At 42.8% G+C, this 19,231-nt stretch overlaps 1 protein-coding gene across 1 annotated transcript; it reads left to right on the top strand.

Moving 5' to 3' along the window:
- Positions 1-339: 339 nt before the first annotated feature.
- Positions 340-18,196, top strand: DDO (D-aspartate oxidase). Its single transcript, XM_006926071.3, has 5 exons — positions 340-428; positions 1,424-1,599; positions 5,067-5,175; positions 7,874-8,050; positions 16,353-18,196. The coding sequence occupies exons 2-5, from the start codon at positions 1,428-1,430 to the stop codon at positions 16,918-16,920; spliced, it is 1,026 nt and encodes a 341-aa protein (XP_006926133.1). The 5' UTR covers positions 340-428; positions 1,424-1,427; the 3' UTR covers positions 16,921-18,196.
- The last annotated feature ends 1,035 nt before the right edge of the window (positions 18,197-19,231 follow it).

Below are 19,231 nucleotides of genomic sequence, written 5' to 3'. Positions count from 1 at the left end.
AAACCAGGGTTTGCTTTGGGCCGGAACTTGCTGGGAGTTGGATAGGTTCACTCGTTATTTACTGTGCCTACAAACCAGCTGGAGAAATCCCAGGCTGGTGGTGAAATGGAGGGTTTGTAAACTAGAAAGAGAATTGCTGCTAAGTAAGGGTGGACACGCTCCCAGGGCTTGGCAGAGCCGCAGCTCCATGGAGCTTACAAGATGAGGTCAATGGTTCCTTTCTCCAGGAGAATAAGTGACAGAGCCACGGGCGTACGGGCCAATGGAGAGTAAGATTAAAGGGAATGTCCTTAACAGTTTCCCCAATAGGAAGCAGTTTTGCTTTCCCCTCCGCTTTTCAGGGCACTAGACCAACCAACCGCGCACTGGGAAGACAAGCGTTGGTGCCAGAGCCTTCTGTGGGCTCCAGGCTGCTTTTTCAGAGACAGGTACTTGAATCCTCCTGCTTGTGGCTCAGGGGTCATTCTATACATACTCTTTGGGAGTTTGGGGTTGTGTCTTAGCGGGATCAAGTGACAGTGATTCACAGGTCACTGGGCCAAAGTATACCCACCTTGCTGGCTCACGTTCCTTCTCCCTGGCAGCTGGTTATTCTCAGCCATGGGCTACCTGCCCTCCCAACTGAATTTATTAGAGCTATTTTGAGAAAGTTGCTGGGCAGGGAGGCTGGCGTGAAATAGGAGAGCCAGGAAGGGATTAGGTGGCTGCCTTCTATCTCTGGGGGACACATGTGGGGCTACGCTCCTCAAGCTTGCCCCCACCACTGGTCTGTCCCTTGCCTGGACCCTTCCTTTCTCAGAGGTGGGGTTTCAGGTGTGGGGTGGGAGTGAGGATGGGAATGTGGGGGTGGAGAAAGCAGTGACAGAGGCAGGGAAGGGGGTGGCGAGAGCTGGTTAGAGTGAGGAGCAGAAGAGGAGATGCTGAGTTGAGTCGTTCAAACTTTCTGTCACATTGTTATAATTAAAAAATTAGTTCATAGACAGTAAAGCCTAACTCTAAATTGCTCATGTACCCTTCCCTCCCAGTGGCTGTACCTCGGGAGGTTTTTGCTGCTCGTGTCTACCTCGCTTACTTCACCAATCTTCCCTACGTCGTGTCCACAGGGAGAGTGGATTAGGCAAGGGGGCGGAATAAGTAGAAATCTCCCCAAAACGCAAACCTACTTACCTATCATGTGTTCTAGCAGCAACTCCAGGCTGGTTTTGCAATAATGTCTAAAACTCCCATCGAGACCTTGCTGCCCCAATGCATCATGGAAAGAGAGCTTACAGGGACCTCTCTTTATTCCACGAGGAATACTAACAGGGAAGGTCTTAGTTTGACAGGCTGTGGACCTCAGGAAAGAACCCCCGGGGCCAAACTCTGTGCTGGATCGAATAAACCCTAGAACAAGGCCTATAGCTCATGGCTTCTCTGCCCACAGGCCCATGGACACAGTCCGGGTTGCCGTTGTGGGGGCAGGTGTGACAGGGCTCTCCACTGCTCTGTGCATTTCCAAATCGATCCCGCGATGCTCCATCACAGTCATTTCCGACAAGTTTACTCCGGATACCACGAGTGATGTGGCAGCTGGAATTCTTATTCCTCATGCTTATGAAGGTGAGAAGGATTTTTGCTCCTCTGTCAGGTATGATAGACATTAGGTAGAATGATGCTAGTGAAATTCTGTTGACAAAGACAGCTGGATGTGCATGTAAGTGTAATGTACACTTTTAGCATCTCATTGGTTCATCTGTTAGGAAGGGCTCAATTATGCTGTAAGACAAGAATAACCTCCAAATCTTAGCAGCTTGAAAAGCAAAGGTTTTTTTCTTGCTCACGTATATGTTGATCGAGCATCAGTGAGGGACCTGCTTATCACCCAAGGATCTAAGCTGATGAAGCAGAGGCTGTCTTGAATGTCATCAGCACCAGTGCCAGGCGGAAGGGAGTTTTGGGGACGGGGCGGGGAGGGTCTCACTTCTGCAATTAAAGGATCTGTCCAGCCCACCCCTCAGAAAGAGGCTGTGAAGTGCAAACCTGTAAGGCTCACAGGAGGTGGACAGCCAGAAGTATTTGGTAAACAATAATGACTATCACAACTGGTAACTCTAAGTCTCCCTACTGATTCCAGTAATGACCATCAAGTCAGAAACTACTTGCATGTAACGAGACTGAAATTATACTCACTCGTACGCTAGTATAAAAACAATCAGTCAACATGTATTCAGGCCTAAGGATGCATTAATTTTTAAAAACATATCCACGCATTCTTTCCATTTGGTATTTCCCGCGTGAAACGGGAGAAGGGGAACAGCATTAAATAGAAACCCAAATCACTTTGCAGCGAATGAGGTTAATATTCACTGTCTCCACCTTCTTATTTGCACTCTCTGTTCTCTCCTTGTAGTTTTAACTTTTTAATTCAAAGTTATACACGCACATAGTTCAAACAGTCAGATGTTTATAAGATTTATTACAAAAAGCAGCAAACTGGACTATGAAAATTGCCCTGTTCATTTAATCTGGAAACTCATGTAGTTCAGTTCAAGAAGCAGTCCCAAGTTACTCAATTATCGAGGCTTCTCTCCTGATCTCTCTCTCGTTCTTTCTGGAGTTGCTGCTACGCTGGGCCTCCTGGACTGGTCCTCCAATTCTCACAGCTTCCCTACCCGCTCCTATTTCTACCTCTCTTTTTATTTTCCTTTCTGGAAGATTTTCTCAATTTTGTCTTTTACCTTGTTGTTGACTTTTTTATTTCTACTATAGCATTTTTTTAATCTTCCAAAGTTCCTTTTTGTTCTCTAAAATTTCCTTTGTGATAACATTCTATTTGTGTTCTATGGTTGCAACAGATTTTCTTTCTGACAGATTAGTATCTTTCTGAAAATACTAATAATAGCTTTAAAAGATTTTCTCTCTGCATAGTTTTTGTTGTCTCCAAGTTGTGCTGTTTTGTGGGACATTCTCATTTTTCATATTGCAGGTTTTCCTTGGCCATGTGTTCACCTTTACCTGTCTGCTGACAGATAGGAGAAGGACACTAAATAGCTGATGGGAATTTCTAAGCACGTACACAGGGCCTGTAGCCTTAAGCCTCACTAGAGTGAGATGGCACTTAGTTGGGGAACCTCTAATGTCATTATGTTGCCTGTAGCCTTAAGCCTCACTAGAGTGAGATGGCAGGTCTATTTAGTTGGGGAACTTCTAATGTCATTATGTCTAAGTCTTTCTTCTTGGGAAGGTCATGTTTGCCAGAGAAGAGGATTCCAGTCTCCTGGCTGGGGAAGGTTGAAAGCCTACCTGGCATCCTTCTAGGAGGCAGAGGGAGGAGAGGGCTGGAGTCTTAGCACCCGGTTCCTATGTGTTTCCTTAACCTTCCTCTTCAGTATGTTGTTCTTACTTGGTGTTTCCTAGTGCAGACATGCCCAGTTTCACCTAACAGAGAATAAACCCATCTTTTGCCCAGATGGAGAGGGCAATGCCTTGGTATTACAGGTCCAAGAACTTGGTTTTATCAGAACCCATGATGCTTGTCTACCTCCTGGGAGCTGCCTTGCAGGGAACAAGCACAGGAGGCTGGCATGTTTGCATAACGCTAATTCATACTAGGTGCCTTTCGTATGACAAGTTCTCGTGTCCATTTCTAAGAGCCTCCTTGCTTGCACCAGGCCCGGATGAGTGGCCAGAAGGTAGCCTGATAGTCATGGAATCATCTTCAAAGGTGGCTCACCTGAGAGTTCATCCAGGCCATTGAAGCCAGAACTCACACTCTGGGCCGGATGGTTGGGGCCCTGGATCAGGGTCTTTCTCTCTCCAGTCTTCTCTCTGGGCTTCTTTCAAACCAGCCCCAGTGGTAATATCTTCTGTACTTATGTATGTCAACGTTATACAGTGTTTAAGGAAGACAGCACAAATCCACTCCTAAAGACACACTTATGGACTCTCTAACAAGTTTTAAACCCTGCTACTGAAATGCCTGCATTGATCTAGGGGCTTTGTCTGGGGAGCAGGATGACTCCAGGGGCCTGTTCACTTCTATGGTGAACTCCAGGGAATCGCTCCAAGCAGGGCTGAGTCAGCATCCTCTCTGCTTCAGTTCCCTCATCTCCTCTGTGGCTGCCCCGTAGCAGCCCTTCAGGAATACTGTTCCCCAGTCCCTGGCCTGACCCTGGACTCTCCCTCATGACCCTTCTATGGGAGTCAGACGGCCTGTGGATTTGTCTGTGCCTACATTGGACACTTTGGAGCTCGAACACTTATTTTGGGGCTTGACATTTATGTCCTTCTGGACAAGCCTGGTACCCTTCCAGAAGCTGTGTCTGAGTCCAATCTCTTGTGCTCCGGCAGGGATGCCCAGGGGATAGGGAGCGCTGGTTCACAGGACTCTTGACAGAGACGGGGTGCCCTGCATGGTCCTTGCATATCCTTGCCGACTCCGGGGATGATACTCTAGGCTGGCCCGTGATTCCATGGAATGGAGGGGCATGGAGGACATAGCAGCCCTGGCTGGGGCCGTAGGGAGCCCCTCCTGAGGAGCTAACCTCCGCAGTGCAGACCTTGTTTCCTTGTATCAGGAGGGCGAGCTCCATGGGCTTCCCATTGACGTGCAGCTGTTCTCTGTCCTGGTTGATCTGGGCCCCACAGGTCTACTCTTGTCACTTACCATGTTTTCAGCCCCAGGAAAGAGGCCCTGGGTTCCTTCTCCTATCATTTCAGCTGTATGGCCAGCCAGATGCCTTAGCTCTAAACTAACTTCTGCTAAGGCTGGTTATGGATCTTTCAAGGACTTCTGGAATATTCTTGGTACCAAAGACCACCTGCCAGCTGACTCACATATCAGATTTTGCCCTGATTGATTGGTTTCCCCTTTGCTGATTAATCATTATATGAACAGAAGCTAATAGCACACGTCAACATTCAAAACTCTGTATGTTGATGTATCTTCTACCACACTGTGGTACTTTATCTAAATGTTCCTCCTTGTCTCTTTATTTTTTCCATTTTCCAAGAAGGAGTTTATGTAAACCGTAGTCAATAACATCACTTTCTTTTCTGTTCCCCTTGGCTTTTCCCTGTGATTATAGACACACCCATCCAAGAGCAGAAGCAGTGGTTCAGGGAGACGTTTAACCGTCTATTTGCAATTGCCAGTTCTGCAGAAGCCAGAGAGGCTGGTGTTCATCTGGTGTCTGGGTAAGAGAAGAAATCCGAAGTTATTTTAGAGTTTGGAATGATCTTAACAGACTTTAGAGTTCAGCGTAAACTATTATTGAGTATCTGCTGTGAGCAGCGTGCTGACCTAGATGTGGGCAGATTTAGAAAAACATTTTAGGCTTTACTTCAAAGAACTCAAGAAAGACAAATTATCATATTAGATTTTTTAACAATAAACCAATACAGTTTCTCAACACAAATACTATTTTGAGTTTCCTCAGGGATTACGCAGTGATTTCCAAATATGGCTAAAAAATTTGTCAGGTAAGCAACGAGCTTAGGTTATGTGGGGGATGATGTAGCTGATGGAAGTCAAACAGGTGCGACACTGGAATGGGTACAGAGACCCAAAATATAGGGACATATTATATAGTTAGTGTTTTTGAAGAATGAGACGTTCCAAAAAAAGTAAATTTTCTAGGTCACTAAAGTTACCTTTTGAAATGCCACTTGGGAAAAAATATTTCTGAAACAGTTAGCACACTTCTATTTGATTCTTCATATCTAATTTCAGGAGACATGCATTATTAAACAAAAGAGTTTAAAAATAAATCCTATGTAACATTTCTAGCACAAACTAGCACTTAAAATATGACAATGTCTTTCTATATCTTCTTAAACAGAGATTACTAGCTATTCTATCATTTTTAATTTATGTCTTTTAATTTATGACATAGCCTATATGCTATCTATATTATCGTGTGTAATACAGTCATGCCCTAAGCCTTCTGAAGAACAGAAGGTTTGCCTTTTCCTAACTTCTCAAATCTACTGCCTCTTTTGTGCTGTTTCTAAAAATGAAACAAAACTGTCCTTTCTCTTCTTTTGAGAATCAGGCTCTCTGCTGACATTTTCTGCTGGTGACATTTTCTGCCCTCCCTCACCATCACAAACACCAAACGGTGTTGATGTCATTAATTTCCTGAAGTCCCTGTCCAAAGCAGCAATTTTCACTTCTCTGCCTTCTGAAGATGGACTGATAATGACAATTCTCTTCAAAGCCAGATGATGAACCACATCGAAGAGTGCTTCTCATTGATATACGGCCACACTTGGTTTTTGTCCAACCAGTGTGACCCAGCCTAACTCACAAACTTTGGCTCTAAGTAATTTTCGTAGACAGCTATGTCCAAAATTCAACTATCCTTTCAAGAGTAAGACTTTGCCACCATTGAGGATATTAAGAAGAATATACTTTAAGTATTCTAAAAGAGAGTATTAAATTCACATGAATGATTTTTATCCCACTTGTTTCCAAAAAGGATTTGGATCAGTCAGGTGAAGACAAGGGTACAATGTCCTGTGTGTCTTTGGCTTAAGTATATAGCCTTAATCATCTATTCATCTATTCATTCCTTCTAAACAATTTTTCAGCATTCGCCGGTATCAGGTACTGTCCTAGGTATTAAGGATATATAAATGAGCAATTTAGTACACACTACTTGGCATATAGTAGATGCTCAATAAATATGTACTGAGTAAATTTGTAGGAAAGTCAGACTTTGTCCTGCCCTCATGCAGCTTATGGTCTGTAGGGAATGTCCTAAATCTAATGAGTTGCAAATGAGACACGAGTTACCAAGGGAAGAGTACAGGGTGCTCTGGAAGTATGTATCTGGAGAATAACTTTCTCTGGGAAGTTGTGAGAAGCCACCAAGAAAAAAGTAATATTTCAGCAGAGACCATCTGGATGAATGTAGGTTAGATTTGGTGATGTAGAGGTGAAGGAGCAGAGACAAAGTTCAGGACAGAGGAGTCAGTATACCAGGCGGAGGCACATGCATAGACCTGGATCTAGGGTGACTGATTTATTGGAGGGACAAAAATTTCCAGGGTAATGGAAAGCCACTGAGGGCTTTTCAACAGCAAAGTAACTGATCATGTTTGCTTTTCAAAAATATTCTGTCTGTAGCGTGGAAAACAGATTTGTGGAAAGAGAGATAATGGTGGGATAGATTACGTGTTGATAGTAGGGATAGAGAGTAGATGAATTTGAGAAATACTTAAGAGGAGATTTGATAGGGTCTGACAGTTGATGACATGTAGAAGGTGAGAGAAGAGAGAGAGTCAAGGATGACTCTTGGGTTTCTGGAGTTAGCACCTGGGTAGATGGGGCACCGTTTTCTGAATTGGATAAGACTGGGGAAAGAGGGAGGGGAAGTGTGCAGGGTGGTTAATGTGGAGACATGGGGGTAGACATCCAGTGGGGAGTAGACAACATGGGTTTAGATCTGGTTTTGGAGCTCAGGAGAGAGAAGAGGGCTGGAGATGTAGCCTTCTTTGGAACATTACTTGTTTTAATTTAGATATTTTGTTCAGATTTGAGGTCAGTCTTTAACTTATGATGGTATGTAAAACATCTGGAAAAACAAAAACTTTTCCTCAATATACACAGTCATAACTAAATAAAGAAAAGCAAGACTTTTTAGAAAAAGAGAATTAAATTCAATCTTTAAAAGACACACTGTTTTTAAATGTCTTATTTTCCTCAATCATGCACATTTTAAATTTAGCTACTGAGTTATCTGAACCCAAGAGAATGGAAGAATAGATCTTTTTCTCTTTATGTGTTATAGAAGTGTGATTTTTCAATAGTTTAGCAAATATTGCATGGAGTTCACTAGAAATGTGTTATTTCACAAAATTTCAGGAAAATTTTCCACCTAATATGTTTGAGTTGGCAGATATTTCGGAGTGTTCCTACTGTGGAAGTGCCATTCTGGGCCGACGTGGTTCTGGGATTTCGAAAGATGACCAAGGCTGAGCTGAAGAAATTCCCTCAACATGTGTTTGGTCAGGCTTTTACAACACTGAAATGTGAAAGTTCTGTTTATCTCGCATGGTTGGAGAAAAGGTCAGTTAAAATGGCTCTTTGCTGCTTTCTTCATCTGTCATAGCCATAAATAACTTCGTAGCTATTTATAAAATGTATACTGGAAAGTCTCTGTGGTCCCTCAGAACTCTTGCATTGTATCTTGCTGCTCACAAATGGCTGAAGCTTTGTTAAAACAATTTGAAGACCGTGTTTGGGTCACAGGAGCGAGTCATACCATGCTCGTAGTAACATATCCATCTCTTCTATGTGTGCACCTTTGGTGCTCCCCGCCCAAGTAAAACCCACTTATTAAAACAGTATCTTAGTTTCCTCATTCCTCCATTTTCTAAATGGAGTTTAGAAAATACTCTTCCAACTATTAAATTAGATGAGTTACTCTAGTTCTTTGGATGAGAGAATCTTATGCTTATTATATATTATTTTTGAATTTTTTCTCAGTGATAAAATAGCTTCATTATTTTCTTTTGTTATAAATAAGAACTCTGACACTGAGGGTTTATCTAAACTATGTAATTGCTTCCTCATTCAGTTCAGCCCAAAATGCCCCGAACTTGCATTTTGACTTGTTTTTCAGGACTTCCCGCTGTTTCCAGTTAGTTAGGAAACATATCGAGAGCGTATTTATTTCAGACATGTCGATAAATCTCTCTATAGTTTGGTCTAGAAATTGGGAGCATGTTGGGGGTTGTGAAACAGCCCTTTCAATCTCCGAATCTGTATATTTGGTAGATGAATAGGAACAGTGCGAATTATTGTGTAAATGTTAGAAAGTGGCTTGAAGTAAGCAGTGGCAACAATGATCTGGTCCCAGACGTAAGATATAGAATAATTGATTCAGATAATTCATTAATTCCACAATTCTTTGTCGAACACCTATATATACACTGGTCAAAAGGAAGATAAAATATCATTTTTATTGAGGAATTTTTAGTCTATTGGTATAAATGGATGTATATATTCGTGTGTTTACATTTACGTATTAATTAACAATTAGAGTAACACATATGGTGAGGGGTAAATTCAGATTTATGAGCTCTGAATGGGAGCACAGAAGAGGGGCCTAAGTCCATTAGACATATGTCAAGAGCATTATGATATATTTTTATAGCTTTATAAGTGCTCGTCTCACTTTTACCTGTCAGCAATTTATATGGGTCAATTTATTTTTGAAAGTTTCGGTTTCATAAAACCCACAATTTTGTGCCTTGTTCACTGGCCTATAAACCACTGTTTGTAGGCTAAATTTCCACCTGAGTACATCAGTTGATAAGTGAACATTTTGAGCCATCATATGATGGAGTTGCCCATCAGCCAACATTCAAGTTTTAGCAGAATCACCATCTTTCCCGAGTGCCAGTTTTGTGTAGTGCTGCATTTTTGTCCTTATGTTATAAAAATGACTGTAAGAATTTGGAAGTGCTAATGCTAGTGATACAAAGTTGAGGTATCATATATTTTATCTTAATTAAATTCAGATACAGGAAATTATTAAGCATGCCGAAAGTGGCAGTTTTACTTATATATATATATTTTATGACACAAAAACAAAATGGAAGAACACGTACAAAATATTGGGCATAAAAGGTGAGGTGGCATTAGGGAATTTTGTAATTTTTTAAATTTTTAGTTCTCTTAGGCTGAAGTTTTATTATTACCCCAAATCTATTGTTTGGCTTTCTCATCTTGGATTTTTGTATCTATGTTCTGGAAAGTCCACAGAAAACCTGGCTGGAGCCCTATGGTCTCTGGAAGATTGGGAAGAGGGTTTGTTCCCATCACGGAGGCTGTCAAAGGCTGACCAAGGGCTTCTCTGTGTGGGGTTGGCCAGGGGCTGGGGCAGGGATGGTCATGGATGCAGAAATAAGGAAAGTGGATGAACTCTTATAAACCCTTTATCCAGATTCCTAACATTTTGCTTTATCATCTTCTCTCTCTCTTCTTTATATATATTATTTTTTTTTTCAGAACAATATAAGATTAAGTTACAGACACTGTGTCCCATTATTTTTATATATTGCCATGTGTGTTTTCTAAGAGCAAGGATATTCTCTTACATAAACACAGTACTATGATAAAAGCCCAGATAGTCATATTGATACAATGCTATAAACTATGGACCTTACTCATATTTTGCCAGTTGTCCCAATAATGTCCTTTATATGATATGTGTATTTCTGGTTCATGATCCAATCCATGATAACACACTTCACATCGCATTTAGTCGTCATGTCTCTTTAGTCTCTGGCCTATCTTTGTCTTTTATGATGTTTATAACTCTGAATAGTACATACCAGTTGTTTTGTAGAATATCCCTCAGTTGTCTAATGTTTTGTTGTGATTAGATTGAAGTTATGCATTTTTGGTGGAACGCCATGGAGTTGGTGTTGAATCCTTCTTGCCTCATATCAGGAGGTGCATGGTGTCAGTTTGTCCTCTTCTAGTGACTTTACCTTCGATCCTCTGGCCTGCCAACTATCTCCACTGTGAAGTTGCTACTTTTTCCCTTTGCGATTGCTAAATGCGTTGTCAGGATATACCTTAAGGCTATGTTAATACCCTGTTTTTCTTCAAACTTCACCTAGTAGTTTTTGTACTTGTTGATAATTCTTGCCTGAACCATTACTGTAGTGTTTGCCAAGTGATACTTTTCTCTTTCTACATTTAGTTTGCTTTCTACTATAAGGAAGAGTCTTTTCTTTTCCTGTATTTATTATTCAGGTGTTTATACCAGTATGAACTCATAGATTCCTATTCTATTCAAAGTATTTCAGTCTATTACTCTTGTTATTTATTTTGATGTTCAAATCGTCCAAGATTTGGCCAGTGGGAGCCCCTTCAAGTTGCTCCTGCCTTTTTGACATGTCTGCATCTTTTTTTTTTTTAAGCACTGTCTTACTTTTAGGAATAACAAGATTTCACACGCTCCAATTTTGAGAAGAAAAACATTTTCTTTTTATGAACATTTTCTTTTTTTGAACAATTTTTCAAATGTTTTTATTGTTAATCATATATACATTTTTTTAATTGAAGAAATGATTTTAATTTTTTCCCCTGTCTACCTCCCCCTTCTTTCCTCCCCGCTCCCCTCTGGAAACCACTAGTCTATAGTCCATGTCCATGAGTCTCTGTTTGTTCGTCCTGTTTGTTTGTTGCTTTTAGGTTTATATCCCACATATAAGTGATATCATGTGATTTTCAACTTTTTCTGTTTGGCTTATTTCGCTTAACATGATTATCTCAAGGTCCATCCATGTTATCACAAATGGCAGTGTTTCATCTCTTCTTATGGCTGAGTAACATTCCATTGTATATATGTACCACAGCTTCTTTAGCCAATCATCTATCATAGTTTATGAATATTTTCCTCCATCTTTTCCTTAATAGAAATCTGAAGCAATGCCAAAAATTAAATTTATGGATTTGGTGCAGAAATAAACTGCCTTTACTCTTTCTCCTTTCTCTTTCACCTTGTACTCTGAAATTACCGTGTTTCGATTTTGGGTGGAGCTAGGGAACACACCCAACATCAGCCCCTCCTCTACCTTGCCCTGCCTGGGACAAGAATAAGAACAGAAGCCCACATGCAGATGTGTAAATTTAAAAATTCTCAATCAAGCTAACAAATCTTTAAATAAGAAATAATTTAGGCTTTTACTTAACAAATACTTACAACCACTGGAAGGCCAAGATACATGTAGAATTCTTGGGTTTCCAGAAGGGTTGCACCTTAACACAGCAGCCTTGGATGTGTGCCAGGAGGCACCCTAGCCCATACACTCACGCTCCATCTATACCCTCCCCTTGAAAATAGCTCTCTCTTGCCCATCCCTTGGGCTCAGGGGTACACAGACTGGCACAGTTTGCCCTGCAGAGGAAGACAGTGCAGACCCTGGAAGTGGAGAGGGAATGTGGGGATGCTGGGTCCCCAGCTCATGGGCAGAAAATGAAGGGACAAGGCTCTGGCTGAACGCATCCCCCCACCCCGCCTCCATGCTCACTTCTCATGCGCAGCTGGAGAAGGGCCAGAGCAGGGTCCTCTAGGTGGCCCAGTGAAAGGAAGGTACAGTTCAGATTAGCCGGAGTAAGTTCTGAGTCTTTGAAATAGAGTGTGGGGGTATGAAGAGTTTCTCCCAATCTTTTACAAAAGGTTATGGACTATTAAGTAAAGGCAGAAGACTTAAACAGAAATTTTCCCTGAAAGAGAGGGCACATTGCTTTCATTGTGCTTTAAGTGACGAATAGTAGATAAGGTCTTCGGAAGATGGAGAGTTTGATGGGGCAGAGAGGGAGCATGAAGGCCCAGGACAACTGACGAGGTGGCAGGGGGGCTGTGTCGTGTGGGAGAGGGCAGAGGCAGGGACAGCAGCGTCACCCCAGTGTAAGTGCCCTCCTCTGAGGAGTCTTCGGCGATATCTCAGTTCGCCTGAGGCTGCCCTGGGCCATGAGAAGTTCCTCCTTGGAGGGGCTGGGGGTTGTCCCCACCCTGGACTGTGAGGGAGGGCCAGTCCCCAGCACGGCCGCAGTCCCAGCAGCTCTCCCACTCTGGCTGAGAATGAATGTTTTAGCTCTAGAAACAAATGGAAACAAATACAGCTGACCCTTGAACAACACAGGTGTCAAGTGTGTGGGTCCACTTATATGCAGGTATTTTTCAACAATTGTATAGTTGGTCCCATATCCCCAGATTCCGAGTCTGTGGATTCAGCCAACTACAGATGCAAAGGGCTGCCTGTGTGTAGTCTATGACATTATCTATAAGGGAATGGAACATTTGCAGATTTTGGTATCCACTGGGGGTCCTGGAACAAATTTCCCAGTGATACCGAGGAACTGTATTTAAATTTTGGGGAGTCAAAGTTATCGGTGGATTTTTGACTGTGTGTGGGTTGGTGCCCCTAACCCCACCTTGTTCAAGGGTATACTGTATAATCAGGATGATTTGTTCTGCTTGCTTCTATAGCATCACCTTCCAGAAAACAGATCCCTCATTTCCATAATAACTTCATTTTCAGGCCTAATCTCCAACTGTGGGATGAAGGCCTGGGAAAAAATCTTGCTACCCTCTCAGTAGTTGGAAACCTGTTGTCAGCATTTTACCTTACTTAAAATAACCCCAAGAGAGTGGTATCTTGTTCCACTGGGAGTCACCTCCTGACTGCAACATCATTGAGCCTGAGGGCCGGCTAGCTGGCAGCGCACTGTTTCCTGTCTGCTTTTGGGTGGCAGAATGAGGGAGAAGAGATCCGAGAGGCTGTTCTTATTCCTTTCGAGTCCTGGGGAGGCCTCTTTCAGTCTATTTGTTTGATACACATGTTCTCTACGACAGTGGCTGGGACGTGAGTGTCTCAGACAGACAGAATGCACAGTCAACGGCAGGGGAGCCACCCCAGCCCCTCCCAGCTCCCCCCAGGGGCCCTGATGCCTCATGCTTCCTCCCGCCGCCCAGTGTGGGGCCTGCACAGATAGCATGCAGAGGCCTCCAATTGATTAGTGGAGATTAGTTGTCCCCTTTCCCTCAGGGCCTGGCATCTGTCCAGAAGGCCAATGTGAAGAAGGATGAGGGCCCCACATCCTCTTTGCTCTTGAGGGAGGAGCTCTAGGGAAGGGATTTCTTTAAGACCAAAAACAAGCCTTTCAGGGCGAGGATTTCAGCCAGGCGGGAAGCAGGGCAGCCTCGTGGTAAGGGGGTGGGATCCTGGGAACTCACTCTGTGGGCTGCCACCCACTCTCCTCCACCAGAAGCCACACAATTCGTCCTTGTTCCTCACACCCAAGGTCTGTTTTGTGGCCTCCTACATTCCTTCTACAGAATGTGAATGTTCAGCCTACAGTGTTTTGACTCAAAAACAGGCATTTCACTCTACAAGCCACACAATGGCTTCAACCTAAGCATTATTCTTCTGAAAAAATATAAACTTCCAGGAAAGAAAAAATATTTTAACCACAAATTTGATCTGTATCATTTTTCAAAGAACAGAAGGGGTCATCTTCTTTTAAAAAAAATACATACATATGTGTGTGTATGTGTATATATCACCAATGTATGTATCTCCAATAGTATCCAGAACAAATGAACAAAAACCCCTGAGATTTAATCAGCCATGCAGATCATATTTTATATATTTGGCCTTTGGAGACATATTCTGCTGCTTTTTACTTGTCCGTTTCCAGGAAATGCATCACAGAAGCAGTAAGTCAGCTGAGCCTGTTTCTTCGCCAGGCACGCTAGCTAAATTATCCCGGCTGGACCAGCATTGTCTTACCTTTGATGACATCCAGAAGGCTGGGTGCCCCATATCTGTGCCAGTGGACCTGTAACTTAGGTGCATTGCTTACTTTTCAGGAGGCCATGCCTTACTCTGTGGCCCTGATAAGGCCCACACTGACCACAGCACTGACCACACTGGGCTTCCTTCCCAGTTCTTTCCTTCTACTCACGTAGTAAGCCTTCTCTGCTACTTTCCCTAGGAAAGCCCTCTGTCTCCCATTTCCTGTATCTTCTGTTCTCTTACTTGGTCTGACTCATAGAAGTGTCCACGAAAGAAACTCCTGTGGCTCTTTCAGTAGTTGGACAGAAATATGAATAGTATATTAGGGATGTGACAGGTTGTCCCTGCCTCATAAATGTCCCACCTGCAAAGGTCCTTCCTGCGTACAGCAGACCTGCTCCCCTGTGCCGAACACACACCATGCCTGCTAGAGCACAGTCTTCCTTTCCCAGCATCTTTAGGGATTTCCTCCCCTTCCCAGCATCTGTCCACCCCCCACTGGAGGAGCAATGGGCAAGAGATGGCTCCAGACACAGGTCTAATGTGAACTCTCCCCTTTCTCCCTGGCTATGTAAGGATGAAGTAGAAGGGGACCAGCCAGGAAGATGGAAAATGACAGTGTCTGGTTTTTTCTAATGGTGGCAACAGGTTTAGTAGGGAATAGGTGTCTATGTTGGGTGCAATACTCTTGGGTGCTTCCATGAACTCAAAGAAATTAGCTTTGGGGGCTTCTACTGGGGCTTCAGTAGCTGCCCTAAGGCAGCTACAGAGGTGAACTTGTTCCCTGAAACCCCACTTGCTGGACTAAGGGTGCAAAGCTACGCCCCTCCAGGATCACCCTTCCCATAGAAACCCTGGGCCTCATCCACACCCTCTTCCCCAAAGGGACCAGAGACTGCTCAATGCCTGAACAGGGCTTAGAGTGATTGACACAAGTTTGTGGAGAAGACAAGACAGGGATGGAGATTCAGAGAAGTGGGAAATGGAGTGCAGTAGATTTTATTAGAATATGCGTCGCAAAGGAATGAGCGAGAGATGTGGTCCTTAGATGTGATGACGTTGTCAGGTCAAAATTAGACTATATATAAAATGTAAGAAATCCCATGTATCCTTCACCCAGATTCCCCAAATCTTAAACTTACCATATTTGCATTATCCTTTTCCCTCTAAATATACATTTTTTCCTGAACCGTTTAGCTGCAGATATGATGCATTATCCTTTTCCCTCTAAATATACATTTTTTCCTGAACCGTTTAGCAGCTTTATCTCAAATGCTGAATATGTATTTCTTAAACCCAACACATTCTCTTATAATCGAAGTCAAGTAATCAGAATGAGAGTATTAATATAGGTACATTTTTGAAATTTATAAACCGTTTCAGATTTTGCCAATTGTCCCAATAACATGCTTTATAGCAGAAGAAAGTCCAGGATAATGTGTTGCAATATGTGTGTGTGTGTGTGTGTGTGTGTGAGTGTGTATACATATATGTATGTGTATATATACATTTAATGAATATGTACATTCATTAGAAGCAGGTGACTGGACTCTGCTCACATTCAGAGGGAGGGGAATTAGGCTTTAGCCTTGATGGATGATGATTCAAACAATTTGTGAATATCTTTTTAAAACAGCACCATTGGTTCTTTGAGTATAAATTATTGACATTCCTACCACATGCAAAACATGCATTCATATTTAAATTTTTAATGATTATAAGCTATGTTAGGCGAGGCTATGTTAAGTGTCACCATGAAGAAGAAGTGGATTTTTTCCCTGTGAATCTATATGTATAGTACTATTTGCCAATTGAGATTTTAAATGCAAATAGACTGAAAATAATTATTTTCTGTTACTAAGGTGTCATGTTTGGGCTTGAAGCAAGGATTAAGTTTTTTAATTGACTACATTTAATACTACGTACACAATACGTAACGTCTTGCAGAGCCAGCCATCTTCTCTAGGTCTTTGACCACTGTCCCCTGCCAGCTGTTCTTAAATCTCTCTACACCTGATAAGGTTCACCTCCTGGTCTCTCGTTCTTCCCAGGGTAAAAGAAAGTGGAGGCCTGATACTCACCCGGCGAATAGAAGACCTGTGGGAACTGCACCCATTCTTCGACATCGTGGTCAACTGTTCAGGCCTTGGGAGCAGACAGCTTGCAGGAGACTTGGAGATTTTCCCTGTCAGGGGCCAACTGCTCAAAGTTCAGGCTCCCTGGGTGAAGCATTTTATCCGAGATGGGAGTGGACTGACCTATATTTACCCTGGTATATCCAGTGTAACCCTGGGTGGAACTAGGCAAAAGGGAGACTGGAATCTGTCTCCAGATGCAGAAATTAGCAGAGATATTCTTTCCCGATGCTGTGCTCTAGAGCCCTCTCTCCGGGGAGCCTGTGACATAAGAGAGAGGGTGGGCTTGAGGCCCTTCAGGGCGGGTGTTCGGCTGCAGAAAGAGCTCCTAGTCCAGGATGGCCGTAGACTGCCTGTGGTCCACCATTATGGCCACGGGAGCGGGGGCTTCTCTGTGCACTGGGGCACTGCTCTGGAGGCCTCCAGACTGTTAAGCGAGTGTGTCCAAGCCCTGAGGACCCCTACTTCCAAGTCAAAGCTATAAGTGACATGAAATGACAGCAAGGGGCCCTGAAGACTACTGATCAAATACAATTTATTTTCAAAATCAGAAATGATACAATAGGTATCATTATATTTAGGACTAGTACTAATCTAATCTAGTGCTGTTCTGGTATTAGACTTAAGTCTAGTGCTAATGACATGGGGCATAAAGCTCTATTTTTGTTAAAAACAAAGATTTCTTTTAGATCCGGTGTTCAAGGATCTATGCTAATTTACATGGATGATGGAAGCTGTAGGGACTTTGACATTTTTGGTTCATAAATCCATAGGAGGAGATAACGTATGGATATCACTGAACTCACTGTCAGTTGCAGAGCTGCCCACAATGCTCAAAAATTGTAGCCAAGCGAGCCTTATAATCCCTCTAAATAAATTGCATGGTGATCACACAGCGCAGGTTTATTACATTTAATATAGAAGACAAAGCATGACTCCTGCTGGAAGAATTCCTGGTAGAAGACAGGGATGAAGTTGCCTATGGATGTGGCATCAACTCAATAGCTGTCTGGGGTCCATCGCCTAAGGGTTGTACTTTTCATTACCACAGATGATTGAGAGCGGGTGGTTATATAGCTGACTTTGCCTAAGCATTTTGGAAGATTGGATAGCATGTGCAGCCAAAGAGCTAATTTGCTAATTAAGATGGAACAATCCTTTTGAATGAAGTATAACCAGAGTTTCCTGCAAGTTGTTAAAAAGCACTGGGGAGGAGGGGATTGTGTCTCATGATAAAATGAGCCTGGGAATTGCTGAATTAACTAAATTTAACCTGGCTTCTTGGGCCTACTCAGAGCCTTCAACCCATTCACGGGTATTGTGAATCCTCAGGTGGGCTTTGTCTTGAGTGAGAGAATGGTAAAGGAGGTGGTATTCGTTGAGATAAGGAAGCGTGAGAGAACTAGGTGCAATTTTAATTTGCGGCGGGGAGGGGAAGATGGCGTATGTTGAGTGATAAGTTCTTTTGGATATCCTGAGGGCGATGTGAGGTTGGCAATGAGAATGTGGGAAAGAGAAAGCCCCCAGCACGACTTTGTTTTTATCGTTTCGTTCAGTGAGCTTTTGCATATGATTTTGTTTGAAGAGAAAATTCTGCTGGGAGAGAAAAAGAAGGGGAGAGAGAAAGGCAGGGAGGAGGCACTCAAACGAGGGGTCTTCCCTATAGATTTCCAGCAGGGGGTGGTATTGTATCAAATTCAGATAAATTGGTAAATTTGAAAAATTAGAACTGACTAGAAATAAAAAATGGATACCAGGTGTATTGAGTAAGTATATGATTCTTTTGAGGTTTTGGAGTTTCTATGCCCAAAACGCCAATTCTGTTTAAAGTATTTGAGAAATGTATGAACTTAGATAGACTGAAAATAAACATGCATGCACACACACAGAGTTACACAAAATCTGTAAGAAATAATGTTGTGATAAAATGGCATTTTAAAGAAGGGAAATAAAAATTTTAATGATAAAAATAAAAATAAAGAGTGCTGCTCAGAATAGGTAGTCTTTAGTTGTGTTAAAGGTGGTTCGAAGTATACTCATTTGTTGCTCACACCCCTGGTTTTGAACCTACAGCATTTTCTTATCGCGTAGGTAGGCTCGTACCCTATGACCATTGTCTATTTGCTACTCTCGTTTACTTTCTCTGCATTTTATATTTCTAAAGTCTAACATTACAAGACAAAGATTAGTGGTGTCTTGAGAAAGTGATCATGGCTGCATGCCCTGTTTCATTTTTACTAATTGCTAAGCATTTGTTCCCAAGTGTATCTCAAAGAGGGGGTCTCCAACGCGCCCCCCGCCCCCTGGCCATGGATCAATACCTGTCTGTAGCCCGTTAGGAACCAGGCCACATGGCAGGAGGTGAAACACAGGTGAGCGAGAGCGAGAGAAGCTTCATCTGTAATTGTAGACACTCCCCAGCACTAGTATCGCTGCCTCGGCTTCACCTCAGACCATCAGGCATTACATTCTCATAGGAGCACCTGGTGCCTGGGGGGACCACTGTAAAAGTTTGGGTCAGTAGCTACCAACCTGGGCTGCACATTAGAATCACCTGGGAAATTTTGAAAAAATACCAATGTTCAGTTCTGCTCTATTAAAGTAGAATCTTTGGGGGAATGGGGTGGGGCACTAACATCAGTATTTGTTCAAAATTGCCATAGGGTTCTCACAGCTGGAGCTGAGAATCACTGAACACTGTCCCCTCTCTCCTCACAGGGCTCCACTGCTACATAGCTACTAGCCTCCTTTTCTTGCTCACCATCTTGGGGCATCATCTTGGGGATGAGCTCACA

Source organism: Pteropus alecto, unplaced genomic scaffold (assembly GCF_000325575.1).
Source record: "Pteropus alecto unplaced genomic scaffold, ASM32557v1 scaffold79, whole genome shotgun sequence".
NCBI lineage: Eukaryota > Metazoa > Chordata > Mammalia > Chiroptera > Pteropodidae > Pteropus > Pteropus alecto.
This window is presented reverse-complemented; position numbering and strand designations above follow the sequence as displayed.

What these genes read in the sequence shown, in the direction of transcription:
- DDO (XM_006926071.3), top strand. Translation starts at nt 1,428, where the DNA reads ATGGACACAGTCCGGGTTGCCGTTGTGGGGGCAGGTGTGACAGGGCTC. An exon ending in GGTGTTCATCTGGTGTCTGG is followed by an intron (nt 5,176 to 7,873) that starts GTAAGAGAAGAA and finishes AATATGTTTGAG; the next exon opens with TTGGCAGATATTTCGGAGTG. An exon ending in CTCGCATGGTTGGAGAAAAG is followed by an intron (nt 8,051 to 16,352) that starts GTCAGTTAAAAT and finishes CGTTCTTCCCAG; the next exon opens with GGTAAAAGAAAGTGGAGGCC.